The 20,553-nt window shown below is 35.6% G+C and overlaps 2 protein-coding genes across 2 annotated transcripts in view; one reads left to right on the forward strand and one right to left on the reverse strand.

Annotated features, from left to right (window-relative positions):
* The window catches only part of LOC150106232 (voltage-dependent calcium channel subunit alpha-2/delta-3-like), a 2,133,114-nt gene that overhangs the window by 9,566 nt on the left and 2,102,995 nt on the right, over nucleotides 1-20,553 (reverse strand). The gene's annotated exons all lie outside the window — the stretch shown is intronic.
* On the forward strand, nucleotides 19,355-19,810 carry LOC150106233 (uncharacterized). Its single transcript, XM_090392962.1, has one exon. The coding sequence runs from the start codon at nucleotides 19,355-19,357 to the stop codon at nucleotides 19,808-19,810; it is 456 nt and encodes a 151-aa protein (XP_090249088.1).

Raw genomic sequence — 20,553 nt, forward strand, 5'->3', positions numbered from 1 at the left:
GAGATCGACTAACTCCGGAACCGGTCGAAAAAAGGCTTAGAAAAATTTCCTCTAGTCGCGGACTAGACTCGAAACCAAGTCTTCCTTCGTGCGGCCAAGCGCCGTGGTTGGCAAACGCCACACCCACTGAGCTACACACGTGTAATCCTCATAATCAAAGATTGCAGATTATGTAACAAAACAGTCAGTAAGGTGTATAACAATAATGAAGTTACTGATACAAAAATAAAAAAAAATGTGTATATGTAAAATAGGCTGTATAATAATAAGCTATGATATTGATATTGAAAAAAAAATTATGTACATTTATATTTACAAAAATCACTCTACTCTGCATTCTGTACTGAACAGAAAATGTAATAGTATATTTAATTGTATACATGTAAATACTCTGTATGAATAAAAATTGTTGTTATTATATTCACACATTTTATACACAGAAACAAAAGATATTCAAACAACAATTTAACTGTTGTACAATTCAGATTCCACCAAACAAACTAAGAATTGTCTGTCAGCTATTGTAGTAAAATATGTTCCGAGTACTGCCATTCTTTTTTTTTTATCGGATATGGTCAATTCAATAATGTTTAATTCTTGTAAATATTTGGATAGCTTCTTTGAAATTCCACGAAGTGTACTGATAACTCTTTGGATGACTTTGGTGTGTTAATCCACAGCCGGCCAACATCGATTGCCAGATTTCGATTTCAATAATCCAAACTTGTCGATGTTCAATAAGTGTGATGAAACATCTACTGCGTTCCAAATGTCCATCACTTTGTCTTTTAAAGTTCTAGAAAATGTCTGCTATATCGTTACCCAATACTGTTTCTATTTTATGCTACCACCAGTTATCAGAAGTATGAAAATCATATTTCTTCATCTAAAAAAAATCTGCTAACGCATTTTTTATTCTCGTATAAAGGAAGTAGGCGAGGCCGTTTAGCCCTATCTAACTTTTGGAGACTGAGCAGGCAGTTCAATATTCACTGGCAGCCAATCAGAGATAGCTGGTCCAAGGCTATCACTAATTAAGCGGCACGCAGTGAGGAGAGACGATTCAACAAGTGCCGCCATCTCGTGGTCCCTAACCCTAACACAATATATTTAATGTATGAAATAAGGTGGGTTCTACGGTCGATTTTCTTGAGTTTGCGGGACGAAAAACCCGAGTTTCCGGGCATACATTAAAATATATATATATATATATATACCTTTTATTCTCGTACAAGGAATAGGCGAGGCCGTTCAAGCCCAAGGTAACTCTTTTGGAGACTGACCGGGCAGTTCTATCGACACTGGTAGTCAGTCAGGAATAGCTGGTCCAAGGCATTCACTAATTTAATCGGCACACAGTCAACAGACGGTAAAACGTGTCGCCATCTCGTGGGTCTTGACTTTAACACAATATTTTTAATGTCATGGGTTCGACGTTGATTTTCTTGAGTTGACCGGACGAAAAAAAAACTCGAGTTTCCGGAAGAAAAAGCCTCCTTGCCCGTGCCAGAGATCGACTAACTCGGGAACCGGTCGATAAAAGGCTTAGAAAAATGCCTCTCTAGCTGACGACTACATTTGAACCCAAGTCTTCTTTCGATTAGTCAAGCGTTGTTGAGTGCAAACGCCACTTTCACTGAGCTACACAGTCATCAGAAGTAGGACAGCCATATTTTTTGCATACATGGCAATGAATTATTTTAGCTACTTGATAATGATGGTATTTATAGTTTGGGCTAACATGCTGTCGAATTGATCAAAAGTTCTACAGTTTCATCTTTCTAATATCGTAAAATCTGCATTTGCTATTATTATTGATATTCAAAATGTTCACTTTGATTGCATTAATTTGTAATTCCTATACTTGAGTGGCTAGAAGAAATACCCCTGCTTCTGTTTTTAACATATCCATATTGCAGGTATTGCCATGTCTTGGTTACAACAATTTTTTCCTCAATATCTCAAAGAACTTTTTTTTGCAGATGTCTATTTTTCCAGCGCACATGTCGATTATTTTGCTATAACTTTTTATACTCAAATTTGTTTCCAATGATTTTTAGAAAGCCTTCTTGTGAGATGGATTGGAGCATTTTCTCAGCGTATTGTCGATGTAATATTTTAAATTAATTTCAATTTCTTCCACAGTCTGTGTCACTCGAAGAAGACCCCATTCACCTATTATTTTTAGTAGGTAAGCTGGTCAACATCACTTGGTGTATGTAATTCATGATGCATAGTGATTGATTTTCTAGTTTTTCAGACCAATTTGTCCAAATCTTATTATTATTAGTAGTAGTAGTAGTAGGTGTTGGAGTGTGTCACGAATAATAATAATAATAAATGATTGGGAGTTTGTAACAGAAATTAAGATAATGCATAATACTAGAGCTAATACTCACTGAAATAATAATAAATAACTATTTATTTTTTTATGCTGGCAAAAGAAGCAATGTAATAACAATGAAGAAAAAGAAAATTAAAAATGTACAGTGAGGGAAAAATACGAATTATCATCACAAAATTGGTTTAAAAATAAAAAAAAATGTAACCCTAAAGTATACTACAGTAACAATTGCCACGATCACAAATGAATAAACTTGCGCAGAAGAGTGTCAAAAGACACTTCTGCAACTGTGGGAAACACTTCTGCTTTCCCACAGTTACCAACATACCCTTTGAACAACACTGCGAGAAATCAATGATAGGATGTAATTAATTATTTAGAAAGCGACTAAGCTAAAAATTCCCATATTCAGAAAAAGGAACGAAATACATATATGGGAAATTCGTGTATTACATACTCTAAACATCACACAAAGTGACGTCAATAACAGATGGGCGTCACCCTGGGAACTTATAAGAATTACATATCTCTAGAAATGGAGCTACAAGGAACAAGAGTTAATAAGATTTTTTCTTTGCATGTGAAAATCAAGAACCATTGCAAAAACATCAATGGGGTGATTTCTATTACTGCTGCTAATACTTGTGAGTTGTGAAGTTTGGATTGTCATGGGGGGAGTATTATCAAAACAGTCAAGCAAGACCATATATATATATCATCATCATCAAATTCCTGCCATGTACCCTCAAGGGGTGTACAAGTTATGATAGTACTACATGAAAAAAATGACATCATCATTAATTTCCTATCTACAATTTTCCTCCAAATCAGTCTGTTTCTTGTCAAGACTCCAACATTATCAGATCTTATATTTCTATCGTCTAAAGCACTTTGTACCGTATCAATCCACTTATATCTTGGTCTTCCTCTGGGTCGTTTTACTGCCAACCTGGCAGAGAACCCTTGTTTTGCTAATCTTTCCTCGCCCATTCTGTTTAAGTGACCATACCATCTGAGATTAGCTCTGCTAACACATTCCTGGATGCTGACAATGTCAAATTCTTTCCTAATATCCTCATTTTTAACATGATATTGCCATTGATGCCATCTGTTCACTCCTATAATCTTTCTCAGCACTCTCATATCTATGGTCTCTAGTCTTTGGTCAAGTGTTTTACTTCTGACCCAGCTCTCAGATCCATAAGTTAAAACTGGTTTGAACACTGTCTTGTATCCAACTAATTTAGTGTTCCGACTAATTTCTCTCTTATTCCATATGAATTTATTCAATTGACTACGCACCATACCAGCTTTGCTGATTCTGTTGTCTATTTCTATATTTAATTTATCATCTTCAGTAAAAATCGTGCCTAAATAGCTGAAATGTTTTATTTGTTCCACAGGTTCTCCATTCACAACACAGTTGACATTTTCAATGATTCTGCCTATTTTCATTGTCTTTGTGTTTTTATTGCTGACCTTCATACCATATCTATTACAACAGCAATTCAATTTAGTCAGAGAATCTTGCAGACTTGTAGCAGATTTATTTAGAAGTATAACATCGTCTGCATAAAGCAAAGAGCTGACATTAACATCTCCAATTTTGTTATCATGTTTAATACCACTTTCCTTCATAATGTGATCCATATAGATAATGAATAACAGAGGGGATTGAATAGCTTCTCTCTTGGCACCTTATCATATGCCTTTTCCAAATCGACAAAACTTAAATACAGATCTCCGTTATATTCCCATGGTTTCTCGACTATTTGTCGTAAAGTGAAGATCTGATCCTGACAGCCTCTATTTGGCCTGAATCCAGCTTGTTCTTCACCAAGCTTTTCTTCCACAATTCTTCTCAATCGTTTCTCAAGTATACTTGCATAGATCTTGCCAGGAACACTCAGTAGGGAAATACCTCTGTAATTCTCACATGCAGTTTTATTTCCCTTTTTATATATGGGTACTATTAGAGCTCTACTCCAACCATCGGGAATTCTTCCCTCTGTCCAGGCGTTCTGAACTATGCAGTGCAGCCACTGCAAGACTCTTATACCAGCATACTTCAGCATTTCTGGTCGAATATCATCTACTCCTGCAGCCTTTCCACATTTCAAGCCTTTGATGGCTTTTTCTACTTCAAGTATGGATACATATCCATACTTCAAGTGTGGATATGTATTCCCGACCGCATGCCTGGTCAGTAATTTGTACCACTGTGCTGTCATCACTGCTTGTTTCATTTAGCAGTTTTCAAAGTAATTACTCCATACTTCAGGGATATCTTTTTCTCCCATTTTCATGTCACCTTTATCATCTCTAATTCCTTTTACAGCACTCTTTCTTCCATTCTTAAGCTTCTTCAACAACCTCCAGAATATTTTGCCACCTTCTTGATATTTATTTTCTATATTCTTGCCAAAGTCCTCCCATGACTTTTGTTTAGCTAGTTTTACACAGTGTTTAGCATTCTTGCATTTGTCTCTATATTCTCTAAGAGCTCAAGCTGACTTATTTGACAGGAACTTTTGATGTGCTTTCTTCTTTTCCTTCACTGCCTCTTTAACTTCCTGTGTCCACCAGGGACTTCTGATTTTTTTATCCTTACAGACAACCTCACCACATGCCTCTCTGGCAGAATCAAATCAATGTTTTTTTCAGAGTTTGCCACTGAATCTCCAAGGTTTGATTCCTGTTCTCAAACTCTTTCATTTTTTCTTCAATAATCTTTACTTTATCTTTACTAAAAATTCCCATATTCAGAAAAAGGAACGAAATACATATATGAGAAATTCGTGTATTACATACTCTAAACATCACACAAAGTGACGTCAATAACAGATGGGCGTCACCCTGGGAACTTATAAGAATTACATATCTCTAGAAATGGAGCTACAAGGAACAAGAGTTAATAAGATTTTTTCTTTGCATGTGAAAATCAAGAACCATTGCAAAAACGTCAATGGGGTGATTTATATTACTGCTGCTAATACTTGTGAGTTGTGAAGTTTGGATTGTCATGTGGGGAGTATTATCAAATCAGTCAAGTAAGACCATATATATATATATATATATATAGATATATTTTTTTTTAATTTTATTTCTGAAGCCACAGTAAACTCACATACATTTTATTTATTTATTATTTATTTATTTTTTTTTGCTCAGTTATTCTGGTTAGAATTCTAGTAAAGATAAAAATAAGAAACTCGTATGTGTGTGTGTGTGTGTGTGTGTGTGTGTGTGTGTGTGTGTGTGTGTGTGCTTGAAGGATAACAATGATAGCCTATAATTAATTATTTAGAAAATGTCTAAATGCTGCAGTCATCTCTTGACTCTAAACTAATTTCCTATAGTCGTTAATAGAAAAGGAATATCACACTTATTGGAAAAGGCGTACAGTCACCAATAGAGAACCAAACACCACATCACGTCAATGACGGTTATTTGTCACCCTGGGAAATTCCAAGGATAAAATACTCGATCTTTTCTCTTAAGATTACCCACAATTCCATAAACAAACCAAAAGACCACGTGATGTCACTGACACATATGTTCCCCAGAAAATTCCAAGCTCATAACGTCACGATTCCTTATCTCTAAACTTCACCCGCAATTCCATACGCAAACCATTTACTTATCTACATCTCACCACAACACACATCCACGACAGTGTCGTCGCCTCCCCCATTCACCCTACCCCTATTTGGTTAAAAGTGTTCCACCAATTACACCACGAATCCTTATCCACTAATATATCTTCGTTTTCCATTCAAAACAATAACCTCACTTATTTACAACTAACAAATTACGTCAATTATCTACATCTCACAACAACAACACACATCCACGACACTGTCGTCGCTTCCCCCATTCACCCTACCCCTATTTGGCTTACACTGCCCCAGCAAACACGACACGATTCCTTATCTCTTAACACACCCACAATTCCATACGCGAACCAAAACACACGACGTCATGTTACATACACACACACACACACACACACACACACACACACACACACATACGTGCTCCTAGGGAAATTCCAAACATTCCAATCTCCTGACGTCACTCACAGCATCACACACACACACACAGTGACATCAATTAGCTTATCACACAATGATGTCACGATTCCTTATCTTATCTTGATCTTGATCTGGTCATTAGTGGCCCCTATACTAATAAAGCCAAAGCTAATTATGAGAGGAAGCTAGCTGATGAATCCAAAAGAAACCCTAAGGAGTTCTTTCGCTATGTGGCAAGTAAAAAGAAGAATAACCACGGAAAAATTACTTTAAAAAAGTGTTGATGGTAGAGAAATTACAGAAGCAAATCAAATAGTTGAGTTGCTTAGAGATCATTTTGCAAAAGGTAGGGTCTTGGTTGTGATAGTGCAGTGTCAAATGTGTCAGTGACTGATGAGATTGTAGAGATAGACGAAATAGAGGTGCTTAATATATTCCAGAACATTAATGCTAACACTGCCATTGGGTTAGATGACATATCGGCCCAAGTGTTACGAGAATGTGCAAGAGAATTAGCACCTCCTCCAACCAGGCTATTTAATTTAAGCCTCAGTTCTGGTAAAGTACCAATAGAGTGGAAAGAGGAGGAATAATTCCACTGCACAAGGTAGGATATAAGACTGAGGTTGCAAATTACAGACTGATCAATATGTCTGGAGTGGTAGTTAAAGTTTTGGAGAAATTGGTCAACATTAGAATTCAGGACTGCATGGACAGCAATATGATACTTTATAAGGGAAAACATGGTTTTGTGAAGGGTAGGTCTTGCCTCAGTAACTTGCTTACGTTCTATAAGAAAGTAACAGTAGAGTTGAATAAAGTAAATACTTACTCAGTTATACTACTGCTCTTTGCAAAGGCATTTGACAAAATTCTACACAGAACTCTGTTGCATAAATTAGAGCAAATGGGTATGGATCCGAACCTGGTGATATGGATTAGAGGATGGCTGGTGGATAGATATCAAAGAGTGGTTTATGGAGGACCTGAGTGCAGGAGAAGGCAAGCAATTAGTAGTGTACCTCAAGGCTCAGTGCTTGGTCCTCTATTGTTTAATTTGTACATCAATGATATTGGGAATACTTTGAAAGGAAATATACACTTGTTTGCTGATGATGCAAAACTAGGAAGAGCGATATCAATTCAGATGATGTAGATATCGTGCACGATGACTTAAATATGCTGACGGTATGGACAAGGGAAATGGCTGTCAGTTTGAAGTGGCTAAGTATAAGGGGATGCACTTCAGGTGGATGAGATCACATGCTGTTTACTGTATTAACGAAACTGAATTGCAAGAAGTTGACTAGGCAAGGGACTTGGGAGTTATTGTGGACAGAGAACTTAAGTTTAAAGGACATATTGCAAAGATTGCTAAAATCTCACATCAAATTACATGGTTGTTGAAGAATACACTAAAACGTATGGATAAGGAAGTTATTGTCCTACTTTATCAGGCAATCATAAGACCGCATTTGGACTATTGTGCACAGATCTGTTCACCTGGATTTCTTGGTGATGAAGAAATGGTGGAGAAAATTCAGAGGCGAGTTACAAATATTGTTGCAGGTCTGTGGGATGTTCCCTACGAGGATAGATTGAAGATTTTTGGGCTCCAAAAACTAGCTGACAGATGTAGGAGAGGAGATATGATAGAAGCATATAAATTATTATTAAAGAGATTTTACAGGATTGATACTGATGACATTTTTAAGACCAGTGCAGGAAAGGAGAGGACGAAAGGCTATCCCTGGAGATTATGTAACAGTGTGGTTAACAAGTGTGTTAGGACTAGATTTTTTACTTAGAGGGTTGTAAAGGGTGGAATGCATTGCCAGATGTGGTTGTGAATGAATTTAAGGAGAAGTATGATAGGTATTGTGTAAATAATGGTTAGTGTGTCAATGTGGGATCTCCCACGATGAGTATTTTGAGACTATGGAGATACGGTTATAATAATAATAATAATAATAATAATAATAATATAGTAATGATCCTCAGAACTTGAAAATGACGAAAAACTAATTTAAACAAAGCATGCCTAGATTAAAAGACAGCATTCTATTTTCTCCTACACTCCTGGATCCTAAAATCACTACAAATATTCGGAATTAGCAAAACATATGCTGGTTTCTGGCTGCTGCTAAGAAATCATGGAAAACAATTTTGATAGTCAATATTGTACGATTCAGAGATATTTGCCTTAAATGTGGAATTTTAGAAGGTGACTGCTTGTCACCTTGTAAAATGATTTGAAGAAATTATTTCTATGAACCATAGACATTTTCTGTGATTTTGAAGAAAACATAACGTGGATATGAAATTCCTAAATGTAATATTTAAATTCGACATCTACTCTATAAGAGGCCTGTGGAGGTCAGTGGAAGTGGTGTTTGCAACCCCTGTGGTAGGTCACTCGAAGTTAGAACCTAAATTCAAGTCTAGTCGTCGACAGCAGGAACTTTTTCTAAGCCTATCTTTGACCGATTCGCAAGTTAGTCGATCTCTGGTACGGACAAGCGGTTTTTTACTCCCGGAAACTCGCGTTTAACATCCTGTAAACTCAAGAAAATAGATCTTAGAAGCCACATTATTTCAGACAGTAACATATCCTGTTAGGGTAGGTACCAAGAGATAGCAGCACTTGTTTGCCCGTTTCTTCACCAGTGCCGTATTTAATTAGTGATGGACATGTGCCAGCTATCTCTGATTGGCTATCGGTGGAGATTGAAGAGCCTGCTATGTCTCCAAAAGTTGAATAGGATTAAAAGGCCTTGCCTACTCCCTTTAAGCGAATAAAAGGCATTAGCTGTTTTATTTATTATTTTATTTTTTATTTTTATCTGCTGTATATGGTTGATTGAAAGCTATATGTAAAATCGTCATAAGGAATACTCATTACAGAACTCCGTTCGTATTTTCAGTCGGGACATCAATATGGAATTTAGTTTAGATAAATGTGCAGTTTTGTCTAATAAATGAGGAAAAGTCAGTGTTGCTAACAATTTCAATTTTGAACAGGAGAAATAAATAAAAATAATTTCAACCAATGAACACTATGAATACCTAAGAATATTAGAAGACAGTGATATCCGCTTCTGCAACAGACAGCAGCGGATTCCACCAAAAGAGTCAGAAGTATTATGAAAACAAAACTTAATGGATTAAGCAAAATTAGTGTAATTAATTTTTGGACTATACCAGTGATCCGATACACAGCTATCATAATAGATTGGAGATCCTACTGTGAACATGGATGTTTGTGATTGTCTATGTGAATACTTGTGGTGGTGGGCGGTAGATGGCGTTTGTGTAATTTCGGTTCGTTGTAGTTAGTGGAAATAAGAGGACTCTAGAATAGGAGCCCTCCCTTGATGAGTCTTGGACTCCTCAAGGGTGACCTCCATCAAAACAGGATCGTTCTGCGGAGATTCGTTATTGTGATTTTTTCTTATATTTTGGAATATCTATCTTGGCATTCAGAAGTTATTTACAAGATGAGCCATTCTGGAGAAAAAGTAAGTTATTTCTTTGTGTAGTTTAACATAACAATGGTCGTTGTTTGTATTGAAATCAGTTGAGATATTTATTTGTAATTTCAAATGACCAATGTTCATATGTTTTGGTAATAGTAATTCAATTTCTAATACTGAATAGTTTTTCATAAAATTAATAATAGTGTACATACATTAGAGACTACATTAGCATTTTGTCAAAGTTACTAATGTACGGTTATAAGGTGGTTTGGCAACTTAAAAAAACAAACAGACATGTTCATGTAAATATTTGCAACTGTTTTGTGTTAAGAGAAATGCCCATAAGTCATTATATATTTTTTCTCGCTTGTGGCCTCGACTACTCCCGTATACGGGAATAAAAAGGCGTTAGCTGATTTTTTTTTTTTTTTTTTTTTTTTGTTAGGGTGATTGGGGAAAGATTTTGAGGGTGGATGTTTAGTAAAATTGTGTTAGAGAAAGGATCGCTTAGTGTCAAAGTTGCAAAATCACCTTGTGATGAGTAACATTTATTTATTTATAAAAGAGATATCTGAAATCTAGAGTGTAATTTTTTTTTTGTATTAACATCAGTTGAGATTTTTGTTTGTAATTTCAAATGACCAATGTTCGGATGTTTTGGTAACAGGAATTCAATTTCTAATACTGAATAGTTTTTCATAAAATTAATCATAGGGTACATACATTAAAGACTACATTAGCATTTTGTCAAAGTTACTAATGTAAGGTTATAAGGTGGTTTGGCAACAGAAAAAAAAAATGAAACATGTTCATGAAAATATATCCAACTGTTTTGTGTTAAGTGAAATGCCCATAAGCCATTATATATATACAGTATATTGCTTGTTAGGGTGATCGGGTAAAGATTTTGAGGGTGAGTGTTTAGTAAAATTGTGTTAGAGAAAGGATCGCTTAGTGACAAAGTTGCGAAATCACCTTGTGATAAGTAACATTTATTTATTTCTTAAAGAGATATCTGAAATCTAGAAGGTAATTTTTATTATTTATTATTATTTTTTTTTGTATTAGCATCAGTTGAGATTTTTATTTGTAATTTCAAATGACCAATGTCCATATGTTTTGGTAACAGGAATTCAATTTCTAATACTGAATAGTTTTTCATAAAATTAACCATATGTTACATACATTAGAGTCGACATTAGAGAATTTTTGTCCAAGTTACTAATGTCAGGTTATAAGATGGTTTCGCAATGGGAAAAAAAAAAGAAACATGTTCATGAAAATATATCCACCTGTTTTGTGTTAAGTGAAATGCCCATAAGCCATTATATATATATATATATATATATATATATATATTTATAAAAATAAATTTAACTGACTAGAACCCGAGAAAGTATAACAAAAACCTTTAATACATCACAACTAGTTTCATCGGTGATCCGACTTCTTCAGGTGAGAAATAAAAACATAAGACATAAAATAACACGGTAAAAAATGAACTTTACAGCTTAATAAAAAGCAGAATAATAACAGTCATATTTGAATAGGTGACCGCGTGCTACCGTTGGCATGAGTAGAATGTGTGCGACAGCTAATTTTTGAGCGCCAGTACTGGATTACTGCGCTATGGGAATCGGGTAAATTGTAGCTAAGATTATTGTTTAAATGTGAAGGGTCCAGAACTATTTCTTTTGATTCGATGATTCTTCTTTCGAATTCATCCTTGCAAATATATAAATTAGTAGTGCGTTCCCAATCAACTTGATGTGGCTGTTCTTCAAGGTTAGAGTTTGCCGAGAAAAGAACATGACTGGAAAGGGCGCTCGCTCGTGCTCTACTGTAGTTATATATATATATATATATATATATATATATATATATATATATATATATATATATATATATATATATATATATATATATATATATATATAACTTGTTAGGGTGATTAGGGAAAGATTTTGAGGGTGGGTGTTTAGTAAAATTGTGTTAGAGAAAGGATCACATAATATCCAAGTTGTAAAAACAGCATTTAATGTTTTTGGGATAAACCATGTTTGACTTGATGGGATATATCATGTTTGACTTGTCTAATACAGACAGGTGAGCCAGTTGAATCTTTGTGTTTATTTTGACTTTGTGGACAAAAAGTGTAGCCTCTTCAATTTGCACTTTAGCCTTAGCAACAGCATTTGCACTCTGTAAACAAAATTCGGGAGAACTGCGAACCAAATAAACACGAACAGAACCGTTGTTGATTAAGTACCGGTCTTGATGCATGATGTCAGCGTGTATTCGCCCAAGCATCTCGACACTTTTCGATTAGTTAATTCGAGCTTGTCGTCTACGCATCCCATATTCACTTTTTGTAAGCATATCACTAACATTAGCCACATCATCTTTAACAAATAGCTCATTTGTCAGTTGACTGTTTTTAGCATCTCTGTAATAATTTACCTGGTTTTCAATATAAGCCCTATAAGGATATGTGTCTGATGCCACATTCACTACTTTATCTTGGAGAAAAAAGTCAATTTGACTGAAGGAAATGGAAAAAAGTGTTCACGATACCAATTGAAAAATCTACAATAGGTTTACTGTCATTGTCAGTGATGTGCACAAAAACACGAAGGTGATTTTCCCAAATCCAAGTATTCTTCAGATGTACTTGGTATGCAAAATTCCATGGGACCTCCACTGTCAGTACTGGATATTAGTTGGTAGGTGACATAAGAACTTCTTTCCCCACACAAATTGACACGAGGGTGGGAAAAAAGATCTAACTCTGACATCATATCCTCACCAAAAGATGTCCTCAGGCTTGCACTTTTTAGTATTCGTTTTCTTCTTACTTTCGTGACCTCACTGAAGTAATCGGCTCTGAGAATTTTCAGCAATGGTTTTCCCAGTATTGTTTGGGTTCTTTTTTTTTCCCAGTAATCACAGAAGTCACATCAAATACTGCTTGAAGAAGGTCAGTGGGTGAATTATAGCTGCCATGGGGAATCTTGTACACTTTGTAAAATCCTTCTTTAGACTTTTCGAAAATATCATTTCCTGTGATGTTGTTGTTGCATCATATGAAACTCACCATAACCGGAATCGATGTTATTAAATTCTCCCGAAAGATGAATTTCAGCTAGAGCAACTTCGCATTGACCTTTAAGTCTGATCTTAAAGGTAAATGGTAATTCCACTTGAAATTTCGTTTGCGTGGTAGTAGGAAACATTTTCATACTGGCGGTACTGGGAGGGGTTAAGTAAAACATCTTCGCTGCAAACCCAAGAATTATACGATAAGGAATAACCGAGCCACTTAACAAAATACTGAAGCTTTCCTTTCTGTTTGCGCTGCTTAAGTACTCTTTCGATTAGATACACGTCTTCCGGAAGTTCATTGGGTATATATCAACCTTTTGCAGTTGGGTTCATAGAAAGTTCCCACCACTAACTCTCCATCCCGACCCCGAACTCTATATACTACAGGGTTTCTATTAATAACCTGAGCAATAGTGAACAATTCTCGTATCCAGTTACCCCAAAACGCTTTTCTAAATTTGTAGATATCATCACTTAAAACCACACTATCACCTACGTGAAATATTGGTTTCGTAGCCTCTTCTTGGGTTCCGTACAAATATTCCCAAACACGATCCTCGTTGTGAAGGTTAATTTCCGAAGGAGCCATACCGACAGTGCGATGTGTTGTGAGGTTATAAGTATGTACAAGGGTCTGCAAAACTTTCGTTTAACTTTTACTTTGAGTATACGTTATCCATTTGTAGATCTTTGTTTTCAATGTTCTGATAAACCTTTCAGCAATGGGTGCTTTCATTTCGCTCCTGGTCGTGTAAAAATGAATATTATGGTTCTTAAACAATGCATGAACTTTCTTGTTGCAAAACTCTTTTCCTTAATCTGTGTTTATGTAACATGGCACTTCTTCTTTAAAAATAGACTCGAAAGAATTAACAACATCGTCTGCTGATTTCTTCTTCAGTGTTCGAACACACGCAATCGGGGAAAAACAATCAATGCATACAAGCATACAAGAAGGAAACACAAGCCCCCATTCTCTTTTGCATAGGATGACATATCTGCCAAATCACATTGAAAAGTGTGTAAAAGTGTCGGGACTTTGATTTGATTGCGGTTAATCTTTCTTCTAATGGATTTATGTCTCACATAAGTAGGCTGTGTTGCTAACCAACTTTTCACGTTTTCATGTTACCAATTTGTGTTTTTCTGTAAAGCTTTGATAACTTCCAGAACTAACTACTGTATTAGGATTATAGTAATTTGCTAACTTTTCCATCACTAACAATAAGATTTTTTTTTTCTTCGCAGGTGAAAATCAAGAACAATCGCAAAAGTGGCAGATGCTTGCTTTTATAGCAGTGCTGTTTATATTAGTGCAATTGGAAACTGAAAATTCCTATTTCTGTTTGTTAGATTCAGAAAGATAACATTGTAAATAATATCTATGAAATAAAATTGTGTAAACTTAAATGAACAAATGGTGTCGTTAATGTGTTATGCAAATTTAAGTAAGATCACTCTTTGAAATCACAGTGAATTCAAACACAATTTATTTATTTATTGAACTTTTAGATCTTAAATTTAGACAAATTAAAATACAGGGTGTCGCAAAATTCACGCAAGAAGTAATTTTGATAGAAAACACAGGTTTTTAATTAAAAATTGTAATTTCTTATTGATTCATAAAGTACACAGTATAGGGTTATGCATGGAATAGCATATCGGGTAAATAGCCTCCACGGCTTTGCTGGCACATACGCACTCTTTTATCGAAAATTTCCATGACCGTTTTGCATAAATGTGGCTGAATTTCGTTGATACAGCGCTCAATTTCCTCCTTCAAGGCATGGGTGATCTTGGGCTTGTTGGCATGAACCTTAGACTTCAAAAAAAACCCAAAGAAAAAAGTCCAACAACGTTAAGTCACATGATCTGGGCGGCCAATTCTGATCACCAAAACGGGAAATTACACGACCAGGAAATGACTCATGGAGTAATTGAATTGTTTCTCGGGCTGTATGGCATGTGGCACCGTATTGTTGAAACCACATGTCGTCCACATCCATATCTTGCAATTTAGGCACAAAAAACTGGATTATCATGTCGCGATAGCGAGCACCATTAACTGTTATTGCCTTACCAGCCGCATTTTCGAAGAATGGACCGATGATGCCTTCAGCCCAAAATCCGCACCAAACAGTGACACGTTGTGGATGCATTTGTTTCTCAACAATCACTCGTGGATTTTCTGAACCCCAAATGCGACAATTTTGTCGATTAACGAAGCCATGAAGATGAAAATGAGCCTCATCGCTAAAGATGATTTTGTTCGAAAAATAAGCATCCACTTGTTGTTCCATAATCCATTCAATGAACTTAGGCTTCAGTTCTTGAGTCAATTGAACTTTGTAAGCATAAAGATGCAAATCTTTCGTGAGAATACGCTGTAGAGCGCTTCTCGAAATGCCCAATTCAAGACCACGGTACCGAATTGATGTTCCTGGACTCTCAGCAACACTCTCACGAACTGCTTCGATGTTTTCTGTTGAAGGACAGCCAGAGTGTATAAGATCACTAATTGATCCAGTTTCCTTGAATTTTTTAATTAATCTTTTCATAGTTGATGAAGTTAAATCACTATTCCGACCATATTTTGTACGAAAATTGCGAACCGTAGCTGCTAAACCTTCATTATTTTTAATATTGCTCAACAATGAAAATGCATTGTTCTTTCATGTAGCGCTCCATTTTGAATAACCCTGAACTGTCAGCTGTCACACTGTCTTTTTTCTCTCGTTGGCAACACTTTACCGCACAAATGACGCTAAATTTAATTGCGTGAATTTTGGGACACCCTATATTTTAAATATAAACCTGGTTTTTCAGGTTTATATTTAAAATAGCTTGGTATCTTTAACATATATTATACCCAAGGTAAAAAACTTTCTACACACACATATATATATATATATATATATATATATATATATATATATATATATATATATATATATATATATATATATATATATATATATATATATATATATATATATGTACCACATGATTACACATATGAATAAAAAAAACTGTGATTACACATATAAATAAAAAAAACTGTGATTACACATATAAATTTCAACCAATTGGTGTGGAATAGTTTCCAATAAAAGATGAAAATTACTTCGTGTGGCAAATAAATTTTATCTACAAAAAGAAGGTATGGCTATGGGCTCACCACTCCCCACCCCCAGCTAACTTTTATATGGAAGCTTTTGAGCAAAATGCTCTTGATTCCTTTACTCTAAAACCTACAGTGTGGCTTAGATACGTTGACGATGTTTTCGTTATCTGGCCACACGGTCAACAAACTTTAAACACATTACTCAGCCACCTGAACAAACAACGTAAACGCATACAATTACTATCGAAATTGAAAATCAGAACTCGCTCCCCGTTCCTGGATACATTGGTCACACGTCTTCCCTCAGGCTGTCTGTCCTTCATGGTTTATCACAAACCGACACATACTGGCCAATATATACATGCTAACTCATATCACTACCCATCACTAAAATTTGGAGTCATTAACATCCTTAAAAACAGAGCTATAACAATGTACTCTAATCAACAAGCTCTTAAACAAGAATTAAAGATTATTAGCAACACATTTATAGATAATGGCTATAACAAAAATAGTAATAAAGTTCTTCATAAAACTTCATCAAAAAATAGTATTAATAAAGTTCTTCATAAAACTTCATCAAAAAAGAATATAGATTACAGTAAAACTATAGCCATCCCATGCATTAAAGGGTTATCAGAAAAAATCAATAGAATCCTACACCATTATAATCTCAATGCCACTTTTAAACCATCTATAAAATTAAAAAACATATTCTAAGGATCCTCTCCTCCCATTGGCACATCCTGGAGTTCATTGCGTCTATTGCACCTGTAAACTTACCTTATATTGGCTAAACTGGACGTACAATCCCTATCGTAAAATAGAACACAAAAGACATTAAATATAACAATTTTGGTGCAGCAGGCCTTTACATCACACAAAAACCTGGTATGAAAGAAAATTTAAAGAAGCATGTGACTTCTGATTAACCACCCTAATCTCAACAATAATGGTGGCATAAAAATTGCAAGAATTTGGATGGCACATATTCAGTCTACTTAGTATCTAGCATACTTTAGGACTTGAAGCAATTTTCAGCTTTTATTGGAAACTATTCCATACCAATTGGTTGAAATTTATGTGTAATCACAGTTTTTTATTTATTTATATATATATATATATATATATATATAAACATGTTGCTCTCTAGCCCCATTTAATTTTGTAACCTTTTATAATAAAGTTACAAGAACATTAGATGAGGGAAAGGCATATACTGCAATTTTCTTAGACTTAGCGAAGGCATTTGACAGGGTGCCACATGATAAGCTGATATTTAAGTTGCAGCACATGGGGTCTGGATGTCAGATTGGTCAACTGGATTCAGGATTGGCTGTCTGATAGGTATCAGAGAGTTGTGTATGGTGGAGCAGTTTCAAGGAGACAGAGGGTTACAAGTGGGGTCCCACAGGGCTCAGTACCAGACCTATATTGTTTAACCTTTATATCAATGACATTGCCAGTGGATTGCAAGGGGATATTCAATTGTTTGCGGATGATGCGAAGCTGGGAAGGATTATTAGTAATAGTGCAGATGTGGTAGCCCTGCAAGAGGATTTGAATAAGCTATATAGATGGGCAATTGAATGGGAGTGTCAGTTTAATACAGCAAATTGTAAGGTCTTGAGATTTTGGAAACATCAATGGGACACTGCATACTCTATGGGAGGAGTTATACTGGAGGAAGTAGGGCGGGACAAGAGATCTGGGGTTGATGATTGATAGAAACCTGAAATTCAGAGAACATATTGCAAAGGTGGTGAAGGTAACACAGAGGATTGCCGCAATTATGAGAAGGACACTGACCTGCAGAGATAAAAGGATTATCATTCCATTGTATAAGTCTCTGACCAGACCACACTTAGACTATTGTTCTCAGATTTGGTCCCCAGGATTTGAAGGGGATAAATTAACTGTGGAAAGGGTACAAAGACGGATGACAAAGATGGTTTCAGGACTGTACAATTTTGGTTATGAGTATCGGCTGAGGGAATGTGGACTGCAGAGTTTGGTGGATAGAAGAAAGAGAGGTGATATGATTGAGACTTTTAAACTGTTGAGAGGTGGTTACAGGGGTGACACTGTGGAGTTCTTTCGCTTGGTTGAACAGTGGGAAGGAGTGATGACAGGAGGCCATCCCTGGAAGTTACGAAAGGAAACTGCGAGCAAGAGGGTGAGGAGTGGTTTCTTTACATGGAGGGTGGTTGAACCGTGGAATGCATTGCCTGATGGAGTGGTGAGAGCAAGAACGGTCAATGAGTTTAAGGAGTGGTATGATAGACTTTGTGTTTCTCAGGGGGGACCTTCCCCTCGATGAGTCTTGATAGACTTTATGTTCTTAGGAAGGACATCCCATGATGAGTCTTTTGACTCCATGGAGGCCTGAATAATAATAATAATAATAGGAAGTTTATTTTTCACTTGGTTAGAATATAATAAATTTAGTTTAATCCTTTATCCACACTTGGATAAAGGATTAAATTAAATTTATTAAATAATAATCGGACTCTAGCTTTGATGTAGTAAAGGTTTTTTTATACCAGAGGTGAGGCCAATAATTGTTGTAACGGTTGGTCGGTAACTTTAGCAAACCATGTAGATTGCAGTGCAGCTTGTTTCTCTGTATATATGTGTATGCTCCAGATGACCTTGATATGATGGTCGAAATGTCGAGTGTTCATTTTGGCTTATATTAAACTAAAGTTTTGCTCTAACATGGTAGTTGTCTCCATAATTTTCCATAATGTATTAAATAGTAGTTGGAAAGATTTCCAGCCTAGAACAACGTTATGCAGGGATAAAGAGGTTATAAATTTGAGTGGGAATGAAATGATACTAGGAAGATGGCCAGAGCATTTTGATGAATTATTGAATCTAAATATATCTGGTCAATTATGATCTGGAAGAGAGCCATGATCTAGAAGCAGTTAAACCAATACCAACAGATGCAGAAGTGGAGGCAGCTATTAAAAAACTTAAAAACAATAAGGCCACAGGAATGGATCGGATAGAAGCGGTATTAATTAAAAGTGCAGGTACAGAATACTTTAAGCAGCTGTGTCAACTTATCAACAAAATCTAGATTAACCTCTCTACCGTGGTTAACATCTCTACCATGGTAGATGAAACAGTGAGACCAAATTGCACTTCTTATCCATGTTATTCAAAGGTGTTACAGAATCGTATCCGGATTTTGCTGGATGTCTATAGACATCGTAGCCGGTTGGGATGTTAATGAAATGATTCCAGACGAGTGGAATCTGAGCTTCATATGCCCCATCCTAAGAAAGGTGATGCAATGATATGTTCTAACTATAGAGGAACTGATTTACTAGTACAACTTATAAAATTTTCTTTAACATTCTATAAGGTGTACATAGCAAATCAGTTCCTCTTGGAACTGATTTACTATCCCAATGTAGAGAATGTTATTGGTGATTGGCAGTGTGGTTTCCATCAAGGAAGATCTACAAATGATCAGATTTTTAATATATGCCAATTACTCGAAAAATGTAATGAATTTGGTATTGAAACACACCACCTTTTCATAGATTTTGGAGCTGCATATGATAGCATAGATAGATGTGACTTATTTATTGCAATGGAGGAACTACAGATTCCACGAAAACTTATTTCTTTAGTTAAAGCTACAGTGAGAAATACTCATTGTCAGATCAAAATTCAGAACATATTGTCTGATCCAATATATATAAAAAATGGTGTTTGACAAGGGGATGGCTTACTTGCTTACTGTTTAACATAGCACTTGAAAAGGTTTTCAGAGATGCTGGCTGGATTAATACAAGGGGAACTATTTTCTACAAGTCAGTACAAATTATGGCATATGTAGACGATATCAATATTATAGCAAAGAAACTTTCATCAGTTTAGAAAGGGCAGCAAAGAAGATGGATTTGCAGATTAACCAAGAAAAAACAAAGTATATGCCAAGAAAGATTTGTGATAATAATCCTTCTCAAATTGAAATTGGTTCCTATAAATTTGAAATTATACATAGTTTTATATACTTGGGTTCAGAAGTTAATTGTAGAAATGATATCAGTAATGAGATTCAGAGACGCATTCTTTCGGAAAATAGATGCTTTCGTGGACTTAGGAAACACTTAAAGTCACATCTGATCTCCAGAAAAATAAAGATAATGATGTACAAAGTACTTGTAAGAAGAGTGTTAACTTATGCCTCTGAAAACTGGGTATTATCAATGGCAGATGAAAGATTGCTAGGTCTGTTTGAAAGAAGAGTTCTCAGATATATTTTTGGAGCAGTACAAAAGAAAGGTGTGTGGAGGAAAAGATATAACAATGAACTATTATTATTATTACCACCCCAAGACCTCATGGAGTCAAAGACTCATCTCGGAGGTCCTTTTATCACACACACAGCTCATCATACCGTGTTTTAAACACATTCAAACTCTTTGCCGACACCACATTTTCAGGCAAGGCATT

The sequence above is a fragment of the Typopeltis vanoorti genome, chromosome 5 (genome assembly GCF_054136105.1).
Source record: "Typopeltis vanoorti isolate ZY-2024b chromosome 5, IOZ_Tvanoo_1.0, whole genome shotgun sequence".
Lineage (NCBI taxonomy): Eukaryota > Metazoa > Arthropoda > Arachnida > Uropygi > Thelyphonidae > Typopeltis > Typopeltis vanoorti.

Bases quoted from the DNA above. Each gene is read 5' to 3' on its own strand.
- LOC150106233 (XM_090392962.1), top strand. From the start codon at position 19,355: ATGCCCCATCCTAAGAAAGGTGATGCAATGATATGTTCTAACTATAGA.